Genomic DNA, 12,042 nt, shown 5'->3' with positions numbered 1-12,042 from the left:
TATCAAGGTAAGAATCATAGCATTTCACGCTTTAATCTTTGAGAAAAATGAGTGTTTGTGTAAAGTTTTACTAAGTGAGTAATTTGGGTCAAAGTGGTTAGATTTGATGTTGTTTGAGTCCAAATCTTGTGGGTTTATGTTTATACATGTTTAGTGTCTTCGATTTGGTCAGTTTTGAGGTTGTAATCGAGCTCTAGAGCAAGAATTGGTCGATTTTGGGTGAAACTCGTAGCTTTGTTCTTCAGCTCTTGCAGATAAACACAGTCGGCCGAGTGTCTCAAGACACTCGACCGACCGAATCGACCATCGACCGAGTGTGTATAACCCATGGCCGAGTGTGTCTGTGAAAGACCATCGACCGAGTGACTAGACACTCGGCCGAGTGAGTGTAGACAGTCGGCCGAGTGAGTGTAGACAGTCGGCCGACTGTCTCTAACAGTCGACCGAGTGTCTTTGGCAGTGAAATATTTTACTAAGTGTTGATTTTTAGCCGTTATGCTGCCCGTTTGTATTTTGATGATCAGGATGTAAATTTTGAAAATGCATAAGTGTTAAGTAGAAATTTTTAGCGAGCGCTTTTTGATACAAAAATTTATGTATTGTGTTGTTTGATGTTAACGGACAGCAACTAACTTGATTTGCCTTATGTTCAGGTGATAAGGATAAGGAAGCCGTTCAGTAGTAGATTATCTGAGCTGGTTGCTGGTATTTGGTGAGTGGGACTAACTGGAGTATATAGTATAGAGTAACATGTTATATTATGATTGTCATGCTTGTTAGATATACTTACTGATACAGTTAGTTAGTATGTTGTGATGACTGCATGCTAGTTGATGCTTGTCTGCTGGAGCCCAGTGCGTCCCTATTGTGTGGTTACCTCGGTAGGAGAAATTAACCTGCGGGTTGGGTTCCTCATGTAGTTGCCTAGACAATCGTGGTGTATATATATGTGAATGACGCGTACGTCGCGTGTGGATTATGTATATACATACGGTGGTGGAGGAACTTCTGGTAAGCCCCAGTCTGATCAACTGGTGGTTAATGGTTTGACCGAGCCGCCAGAATCTCTGTAGACGGCACTTGAGTGATGTTTGTGTGTTAGTTTTTGTGACATGATTAGTATACGGTTCATGTGTACTATTGTCTGTAGTTAGTCGTACTCACTTAGCTTCGTGCTAATTCCCCTCCATCTCCTCCCTGCAGGTTTTAGCTTTTGTAGATTATGCATTTGGGGAGAAGACGGGCATGATGATGTTATGTTTGACTATGAAGAAACTCTGATGTGTCTTTTCCGTTAAAACTGAATTTTGTTATAATGTCACGTGACACCAGATGTATTAATTTAATGCTAGCGGTCAAATAATTTGGATATGTAATTAAATATGTTTATGTTATTGAAATGGTTAATTTAAAATTAATGCTACCGCCACGTATTTAAAAAAAATATATTTAGCGGTGTCACGGGATCAGATATGGATCGGGTGATGTCGTATCCATATCCATTTAGTTTTTGTTCATCCATATCCATATCCATATCCATTTAATATCAGTTCATCCATTCATATTCATATTCGCCGGATTTAGCAGGTTATTGGATATTCATTAAATATTAAAAAATTAAAAAATATTATAATATTTTCTAATATGCGATGAAAACGAAAACGTGGAATAACAATAATAAAAATAACATGATATATAAATCTATCCACAAAAATATGTAATCTTTATCGAAGCTAGTACACAATTGTTAAATTAATTAATAAACATAGATTATGAAAAATCAAATATGTCATTTGTATGTTTATTTTGTTAGATGTAAGTGTTTTATCGTAATATATCACAGTTATTTCATTATAAGGTTGAAAGCAAAATGTAAATTTAACGATAAATGCATTTGTTATAGTAATTATGTAAGCATATATATGTATTTATGTATTTGTATAAGTATTTCGGGTGTTAATGGATACATCCATGGATAGAACTTTTCATCCATATCCATATCCATTTAGGTTCATCCATATCTGTATCCATATCCATTTAGGTTCATCTGGGTTCATCACGAAGCGGGTGGATCGGATGAATATCCAACAGATCGGGTGCCATCCCTACCTAAAATAGCTTCAGAACACGGGAGAGCCATGTGCTTTCTGAATCAGTTGTCGGCTGAAGTACAAACATTGTTTGAACCAACCAACAATAGAACATTTACATGGTTAATAGACTCTCTATAAGTAGATAAGTCCATAAATGTAATATTTAGTGGTGTGAGATTTAAACTATCGACTATGTAAAATATTGTATATGCTTTCAGTGTGTCTAAGCTATCAAGTGTAATCGGCATCAACCTATTATTTATTCTGCTCTAAGATAATCGCGATTCTTTGAGATTATATCAATAAAATGAATAAGTTAAAAAATACTTGGACTCATGTTAGTTTAATTTATTTGATTAATTATACATAACTGTTAAAATATATTTTATTTACAAAAAGAATGGTATTCACCCCGCTCTATAATACTTCATGTTGTTAATCGGGACCAACAGAAACAACCTCCTCTAAATTATTACATGTGGCTTACTCTAGACAAACATCGTATAATCAAGCAAACGATTTATTAGTTCAATTGTTGAATCTCGTGCAATTAGGTTGTGGTTGTATTGGCTACAAGCGAAACATTAGCGCTTTTGGTGTACTAATTAGAAGTCGAATTCAAAAACTCAATTTAACCAACACTCCATATTATACAGTAAATTATCAAGATATGTAGACCACAATTTTAGTGAGGCCAAAATAGAATTGATTTTGTAAAGTTATACTTGTTTATAAAAATTTTTTCGTTTAAACCGAATTCAAATTCGAATTTCGGGTTCAATAACTTGAAATCAATTTCCGGTTTGTTTGGTATAGGTATGAAAAATCTCAAAATCGAGAAAACTAAGAATTGAGCTGATGAACATTTCAATCCCTAGTTGACGATGATATTTTGAAAAGAAGAAAGAAATGATGAAATACACTTTTACCCTTTTATGTTTTTCAAATATTTAGATATAACAGAACTTTAACATATGATAAAGGTAAAGACTATAGATGTGAACTTTTAAGCATGTTAGAGGTAACCGATTTATTTTTTAGAAAATAAGGACGATAGACATGATTTAGTAAACAATACATAGATCATCAATATACTTTATCTTGAAGAGTTGAGATCACTATTATAAGTAATAAATGTCAAGATATACATTTGACTAAATAAATCAACTTAATAATTTTATCAAATTAGTCACTCAAATAATTGACATAATAAGGTGGACGTAACAAATAAACTCCTTATATTTAAATCAGATAAATTAAACTTACAGCGACATGAAAAGATGCGTATACGTTTCGACTATAGTTTATTTATTTATTACATACTAAAATCAAACTGATTAATCCTGACAATGATATTTCTTAATTGAATGTGCAAATAAGGACCAAAAATGTGAATAACTTCACAAAGAAGGAAAAAGGAAGAAAAAAGAAAATAAAGGTCACCATCTTTGAGCCAACTCATTTAAGTTTACATTTTGATGCAAAACGTTTTGGTTTTATCACAAAAATGTGTAGTATTTGTTTGATCATCTAGTGATAAATATTGGCTAAAACCTTGTCCCAAAGGAAACATTTCTTTTTTCTTTTTTTGTACATTTCTCAAAATCGGGACTAATCTTTAAGAAATAATGTAATGTGTTTTTATATTGTATATATAACCATCTCGAAATAATCTATTGGTTGTCCGGATATTTTCGTAAGACATTTCAGGTTCAAACCTTACTAGTAACACAATTTTGGGGTTATCGTGAATATGATCAGAAATAATTACTTGATAACCCGATTAGACTGCGTACTACTGAACAAACTACTCATCCATCCCATTTAACATGAACATGAAATAATCTGATTATGTTGCGTACATCTGTAAAAATACTCGCTCATCACGGGTACGTTAACATGGAAGATTTAATCCATTATATATTATTTATACAAATTTGTTTTTCTATCATTTAAATTCTCCATGTTAGAGAATGAATTCCCCTTTTGGATTATTGCATTATTGACATCATATTTATAGTGATACATGTATATAGAAACTCTAGAAAACCCTAACGGACCCAAGCCCACATATTGGATTTGGGCCTGATCCTATCATCTAACACTCCCCCGCAGTCCGAACGGCGAAATCGCGAAAGTTCGGACTGGAACAAAACAATAAAAATTTAAATAAAGAAATAAAAGAGTGTTTTTTTTTTTTTTCATTTGTTGCACCGAATAGACTGATTTTGCTGATATCGTTGCGTCTTGCTTGACTGCGTTTCCTTTTCCGTAACGTTTTTTTATACGTCGTGGCTTGGTTTGCCTAAGGATTGAGCAGGACTTGGGTAAGGAACTTTGTCAACGATAACAATCTTCATCAACGCTGCAAATAAGATTTTTGACAAAATATTCCTCTTTTTTTCCGGGGTTTGGAACCTAGTCTAGCTAGGCGGCTCAGCCCCACGCCGATTATTACAAATAACAAATGATTATAAGGAGAATATGATAATAAAAATAAAAATTAAAAACATAGAAAAGAGGTACTGCCTTTTTTCTTTGTTTCATTTGATCGAAGCCAACATAAATATAAAATAACACACTTCTTATTATTATCTACTGAGTATTTATTTATTTATTTTGTCTGTTCGGTAACAGAGAAAGAGAAGGGAGTGTTTGACTCTTTTATTTTATCGGCCGAACATAGATTAACACGAACAAAAAAGGTAGCTGTGTGAATTGCGTTGATCATAAGAGAAGAATTCTAAAAAATAGGGATAGTGGATTGGTGTGAGATTGGATAGTATAATAATGATAAGAGAATAGGGAGACGTGATTTTAGAAGAAGAAAACTACTACGAAGAACATTCGGGTGCAACAGTTAGGTGCAAAATTGAGGCGGCCGTATTAGTTGTGATGTGAACGGCTGGAAGGTAAGAAAACGATTTGAAGAGATTAAAACAATTGGCGGAAGTAGGTGGTTCCACCGGGATCGTATGGCTCGGATACCATGTTAGAGAATGAATTCCCCTTGAGGATTATTGCATTATTGACATCATATTTATAGTGATACATGTATATAGAAACCCTAGAAAATCCTAACGGACCCAAGCCCACATATTGGATTTGGGCCTGATCCTATCATCTAACACTCCACAAATCAATACAAATGTTTGGATAATTAATGTCTATGGTTGTAACTTGTAAGGCTTCATGTTACAAAGCCCGTGAAGCATGCACTATTGTTCCCTGTGACTATTTGCTTTGTTTTGTAGCCTAAAGTACAAGTGTACGTATGTATACTCATTCACATGTTTTCGGTTTCTTTTCGTATGATAGGTTTCATTTACCTTAAAAGTAAGCGTAAATAATAATTAAAATGTCACATGAATTTCGCATTCTTCCTTCAAAAGTTCGTTTCTAATCGACTTCGAACGAAATTGAACAAGCTAAAAAGCAAATAACTTTTATAACAAACCGGCTGGTGAACCATCTCTTTAACGGAGCTTTACACAAAACCGAGCTTCGATAAATCTGAAATAAGATTTGGAGAAAAAAAAATAGAAGGATCATGAGATTTCTACGACTCAATTTGATATTTCCACAAAACTCGTACAATAAAGACTTGTACTGTACAAGTATTCATCTAGTAATACACAAGTACAGTGGATCTATCAAAATAAATAAGAGAAATACCAATTCTTCAAATAGAAAGTGATGATGTAGGATTTTACTCAATCAGGGCCTACACGATTGAGTTGGCTCACAAGTCATCTAAACTCATCAATAGATATGGGGCAAAACATACATCTAGTTGACAATCTCTTTGCTACATCCACTCTCTGTTGTTCGCCGCAACGCATATGGCTCCCATCGCCAAATTTTTCCCCCCACGATCGTCTCTACGATCAGAAATCACAATCAACACTAGGGTTTTTACCTACGGATCTCGTAGGAGTTTCTCCAATTCGCGGTAGATAGATTTTGACGGTCGGCCGGCGGACAATTCGTTAACTACCCTGCCAAGAGATGTTGACGCCTTAAAAACTCATCTCATATTGTTTGTCGATATATTTTTTTCAAAAAATGTATGCATGAACAAAAAAGTCAAAAGCTTTTCTGTCGACAAAGTAAAAGCTATCACAAGAAAAACATCTCAACCTAAAATCATAAAAATAAAGAATTCGATAAATTTCTATTTGGTTTCAGCTGATTGACAATAATTTAACCAAACGATAAAAAGTAACAAACGCCTTAAAAACCGAACAACAAGAAGGTAGTAAAAAAAAAAAATAAGATCTTTGCTACAAAATTTTTGCACCCAATTTAACACATCAAAAGCAGCTTTGTAAGATTGTAGTGTTTAAATAAAAGGGTCTTCTTCTTCAACACTTTTTAGGGCTTTCTTAGCCATTTTGTATTTCCCTGTGAATTGTTTTTCACCGCCGATAACGTATTTCTCTATGAAAAACTTGATTCCAGTACGAAGGGTTTCGTATTGTGAGGAACCAGCGATACGCTTAAATATGTTCCACACCACATTATCTGCATACTCAAAAACCACCTCAAAAAAGATCTTAAAATGCATGATCTTTCTTGATGTGAGTTGGGTGGTATCATGTAAATCCGCCTTTTTTAAGACTGCTAGAGAAAGTGTAAACGAAGACACCATTTCTGCTATAAATTTTGCCAGGTGCATCGATCTGATTAGCTGCATTGATTCCAGCTCAGTATAGTGATCCCATATGCAGTACTGTAAGAAAACAACAATTTTTAAAAAATTCATGCTTTTCAGCCCTGTTGAAAGTTATGAACGAAACTATACCATAACCAAATCGAGATCGAGATATAATATTAAAAAAAAAAGGGTTCGATTCTATCGGGAGGGGGTAACAAAGCTCATAGACAAGAACTTACAAAGGCGCCAATAGTTATTAAAAATCATCTACTTCAAGTATACTGAGAATTATTCGAAGACATGACAATTTCAACCCATTTAATACTTATGCATAGAATTCTATATACAAATTAAATATCCCGGAAATCGACATACTTTTTCTATCAGGGAAGGGCAATTAAACTCGTATGTTGATTAACAAAGGCATCAATAGTTATTAAGAGTCTACAACTTCAAGTGTACTGATAAATGTTCATATATGTGCGATTTGTTACGTATATAGGTTATATGTGAGTTAATTTGGTTACATTCTAACTCTCTTAGATGGCACAAAATAAAAAGCTTAGCTAACAATCGGTCAGACAAAATAGGTTGCAAATGTCAACTGAATATTAAGTCGCACACAGTATTGTTAATACAAAAAATATCTTCAACCACATAAGAGCTAAATAAAAGAAATATAACACGGAGTATACTAACATAATAGTAAAGTTTATGTAACCATATGTGACACGTTGGTTGTAATTTTAAAAGAAAGAGCTAAAACATATTCGACCAAATGTTGTTCACGTTTACCCATTTTAACCCGTACAAAAGATTACCCATTTGGCCCTTTACCCCACAATTGGTGAATTTTGGCACCTCTATTTTATATATGTAAAAGAAGATGGGTAATAAAATACCTGTAATGTGAACTTGTGGTTCTTGTCATGACTGCATAACTTTGAAGCCAGAACACAATAGTACTTGTTGAATACTTTCTCCTGCAGACAGCACTCCACAAGGACTCGCATAATCTCTCTATCCTACATATTCATGACAATCAACATTGACCAATTAATTAAACGGATTTTGGAAAATCAAATCGATCTGTTCGTAATCTGTTGGTAATCGGGGATTATCGAGAATAATTGGGGTTATTTACAACGTGGCAACCTTTAAAATAAAAAGAGAAAGGTGAATACCTGTTTCCCTTGCAAATCCAACCTCAAAAGTTTCTCAAAAGCATCGATATAATCCTCCCCACTCATTATTATACAAAATATTGCTCGTCTTGCATCTGTATTCATCCGTTGTCCAGCAGCAAGTTGAAGCATTTTCTGAGCTTCTGAGCTCTCTCTATCAATCTTTTTTGCAACATTTTCAATGTTGTCAGTAACAGATACCGTATCTCCAGATAACCACCATTGACCTTTCTTTTCGGGGTCAAGAAGCTTGGTCCACTTCAATCCCCGAACTAATATACTTTCTACCCTCAGCTGTCAGAAAAACAACAAAATTAGATAACTGTCATAAAAGAATTTTCATGTTATTGATATACAATCGTCCAAAGAAGCATAAGACTGCTGCAAATTATAATGACCTTTTGAAGCCACTTTTTGATACGGGTATGTTGTGAGGTATCCTCTTTAGCCTTCTTTTTGTTGTTCTTGATGTCAAATATGGTTTCAAGCATGAACTCCATCTGCCACGTCACAAATATTTACGAGAAAACGTTCTTTTTAGCGGAAACGCATGTGGCCAAAACATATTAACAAGATAGAATCTTTTGATTCTCGTATATTTATATTTTATATTAATATTAATATTTAATATATAATATTTAAATAAAATACATACTCTTTTACTTCTAGTGTTTCCCAGGCTATCTTCAGAAGCAGCCTTCAGTTCTGTCACCTTATTCTGGATGCTAACGATAAAACTTTTCATGGTGACTGGATCATCGCTCCTCAATCTCATCCCGGAACCTGTTGATAACGTTATTCAGAAGTTTGGTACAAGTGTTTGGGCCAACCCAAACCAACCAGTTTAAATCTACCCGTAACACAACCACCCACCCATATTTTAACCTATAACAAAAGGTTAAAAATCCTTGCTTTTCAAAAAAAAAAAAAAACAAAAGCTTAAAAACAAATAATAATTGCAATGTACGAAACCTTACAGTTAAGAACAGTCAAGATAGTGGAAACATCAACCTCAGTTAACCGAGAACTGAGCATCATCATGAAGTCATATATTAAATCACTGAAAAGGCAATAACAAGGTTGACAAGTCAAACAAAAGAGTACATTTAAATCCTATGAACTTTCAGATGAAATTATTAACCTTGAGCAAACTCCAAATATGTACAAATAAGAGAGTAGAAGAGTCAGATTCCGCAAGGAAAGATTGTCTTCGTTCTGGTACTCATCCTAAGATAAACATAAACATTAAAATTAAAACATTATTAAAAAGATAATTCTTTAGGTAGATTGCTTTTAAAGTTTTAATGTTATTTGAAAGAAAACTCGTTAAGAGCGGCAATGAACCTCGAAACACTTTGCAAGTGAAGCAAGCAGCTTCGCACCAAAATCAATCCCAACCAAACAAGCCAAACCAGAAACTAAAGATGCAAATACAGCAGCATATCTGAGACAATACACATGTAATTTTGTCAACGGAATAACAAAGGAAACAATATAAAGGAATAAAATTTTAAAGGGTAGGACTCAACTGTTCGTTACCGCGAGGTCCACGTGAACACGATGCCAAAATTTCTTCACTGATAATTTGAGTACCGTCACTGCGGCTAATAGACTGCAGGCAAAATTAAACTATTAATTTTTAGACCTTAAACGTTAGCATATTAACTTTTACTGTATATGATAAATAAGATACAGAGACCTACTTGGAAAATTGTGGACATTTCAGATGTTATTCCTTCCACATTCGATTCACCCAGCCTGTTTAAAAGACCTGAAACCGATCAAGATTCATACATAAATACATTAGCTTTGTTAAGTATCTTCAAAAAGAGAATGCGAGACCAATATATAACCAAAGATCCAATTTACATACCGCGCACACGTTTTCGAACTTGAGAAAATTCTTCTGATTCATTTCTTGACATCGATCTTAGATGAGGAGGCACATATTTTACTTGACTTTCAATTACCGGTGCTATAACAGGAGTAGTTGCAGATTCAGGTTCTGGTTCAGGTTCAGATTCGGGTTCAGGTTTGGGTTTGGGTTCTTCAACCACATCCTCATTTATAATCTCATTATCCACCGTTTGCTCCTTGTTCTTTTTACGTTTCTTTCTTGAAATCTTTTTTCTAGAAGCTTCTTCTTCCATGTCTAAAGTTTCTTCAGCGTCTAAAGAATCAAAAACAGATGAAATCCCCTCAAATAACATGTTGATCTCATCATCATCTCCCCCTAATTTACCCTTTTTCACTTTAAGCTTTTTGGCAAGTTTTCTTTCTAAAGCAAGATCTTCCTTTGCAGAAGCCAAATCGTTACCCGATTCCAACTCCATATACTTTTCAAAGTTTGTTTTCCTTTTCTTCATGTTTTCATCAGCCAATGACATGCTCCTATTCTTTTTCTTACGTAAAGTACCGATCTTTCTAGAAGCTTCTTCTCCCCCTTCTGTATCCAACAAATCAACGTCAGAAGAAAATTCTAATGATTTATTGGAATCTTGCATCATCGATTCATTCTCTTCAGCATTATTAATATTGTTCGCCACATTTTTCGACTTCTTAGCTTTAGTAGTCTTTTTCAATTTCTTCGTTTGCTATAAATCAAACAAACCAAAAAAACATAACGGTACACAATCAAAACCCGACATCGCGCTTACAATCAAATGGGTTAGAACAAAAAAAAAAACAGAGAAAAAAACGTACATGATGTTGAACCCATGAGTCAAACTTTTTCTTGTTCTTCTCCAATCGAGCTTCTTTTCGTTTATCTTTACGAGATTTATTTCCTGAATCTTCTTTAGCTACACCTCATCAAACAAAACTTTTATCTTTTGGAATACTTTAGAGCAACCAACATATAACAATTCAAAATTCAAAATTCAAAATAATAATAATAATAGAATAATAAATTACCCATTTCTTCTAACTTGCAAGAGTTCTACTTTAGTTCCAACAGACTGCTCCAACTAATATCAAAAGAAAAAAAAAAAAAAGTTACATAGCTAATTTAGCTGATTAAAAATAAAACTGTGAATAAATATAACAAAAATTCAATATGAAGATCCAAATGCTTAGAAACATGTAACAAGCATTATTATTAATATTTATTTATTATGTAGCAATAAAAATATGGAAGGATTAGAATCGGTGACAGAAATTTCACCAGAAAACATAGACGGCGGAAGTTATTACTTCTCGATAAAATGTGAGGGCAGTTTAAACATTACTTAATTCACATCTTAAACAGTTAAACTTACGGAAAAATCAAATAATTTGTGCAAAAAGTATTACATTTTGTTTGATAATGGAACTTAATTCTAGAATGTGAGTAGTTTTAATCGTACAAATAAAACATACATGTCCTAATCTCGTAATGACAACCCTTACAGTTAAAAACATCAATTGTGTAAGCTTAGGGTTGTCATTAGAAAAATTCTAAACTTAATTTATAATTAAAAACATCAATTTTAAACCCTAAATTCATCATAAATAAAAATAAAATGCTTAATTAGAAGGTTTCAGACAGTAAACTGGAAATAGTTTAATGCCTAAATGAGTGAAACCTAAAATATATAAGTAGTGGTGGAAGCGTTTCAGGGTGTAAAACGACATAAACTGGAACAATCACAACAGCAGATATAAATTTTAGAGCTAACCTTGTGGTTTAGTGGATGAGTAGCCGGTGAAGACGATAGAGATGATGAAGCGCCGCCTACAGCCGATCAGAGCTTGAAAAACAAGTGGTGTAATAATTTGGATAAAACTGAATTGAGGAAGCAGGCTAGGGTTTTAACTTCATGAAAGGGCACGCATGAACAATGGCTGCATATTGGTTAGAATAAATTGATTTGTTTTGATTTTGTTGATGAGCCTTCACGAGGTTAGCTCGGAGGCGATACACATAAAAGGTTATGAAAAATTAAGAAAAAATTTACGCGATTGGTCCTTGTGGTTTGCTTCAAATCACGTATTCTAGCATAAATTTTTTCTTTCAATGTGGTTGGTCACTGTATTGAGAGTTCGATGCACTTGGTCACACAACCCAACGTCTGTTAAATTTGATCTGTTACTTTAGATCACATAGGTTATTTCAGTCTTTTTGTCTTTT

General features: G+C 33.7%; 1 protein-coding gene across 1 annotated transcript; it reads right to left on the bottom strand.

Annotated features, from left to right (window-relative positions):
* Positions 1-6,258: 6,258 nt before the first annotated feature.
* On the bottom strand, positions 6,259-11,791 carry LOC139866168 (uncharacterized). Its single transcript, XM_071854314.1, has 14 exons — positions 11,591-11,791; positions 10,848-10,900; positions 10,638-10,735; positions 9,808-10,528; positions 9,638-9,705; positions 9,464-9,546; positions 9,279-9,378; positions 9,076-9,161; positions 8,912-8,994; positions 8,590-8,717; positions 8,333-8,434; positions 7,935-8,228; positions 7,653-7,775; positions 6,259-6,825 (listed from the first exon to the last, which is right to left on the bottom strand). Exons 2-14 carry the CDS (start codon positions 10,849-10,851, stop codon positions 6,436-6,438), a joined length of 2,280 nt encoding a protein of 759 aa, XP_071710415.1. The 5' UTR covers positions 10,852-10,900; positions 11,591-11,791; the 3' UTR covers positions 6,259-6,435.
* Positions 11,792-12,042: the final 251 nt, after the last annotated feature.

Source organism: Rutidosis leptorrhynchoides, chromosome 9 (assembly GCF_046630445.1).
Source record: "Rutidosis leptorrhynchoides isolate AG116_Rl617_1_P2 chromosome 9, CSIRO_AGI_Rlap_v1, whole genome shotgun sequence".
Lineage (NCBI taxonomy): Eukaryota > Viridiplantae > Streptophyta > Magnoliopsida > Asterales > Asteraceae > Rutidosis > Rutidosis leptorrhynchoides.
The sequence above is the reverse complement of the archived record's forward strand: the minus strand, read 5'-3'. Positions and strand labels throughout refer to the sequence as shown.

Coding starts and splice junctions, on each gene's coding strand:
- LOC139866168 (XM_071854314.1), bottom strand. Junction 9,547..9,637: donor AAATGTCCACAATTTTCCAA/GTAGGTCTCTGT, acceptor TTTTGCCTGCAG/TCTATTAGCCGCAGTGACGG. Junction 8,229..8,332: donor TCAAAAAGTGGCTTCAAAAG/GTCATTATAATT, acceptor TTTTTCTGACAG/CTGAGGGTAGAAAGTATATT.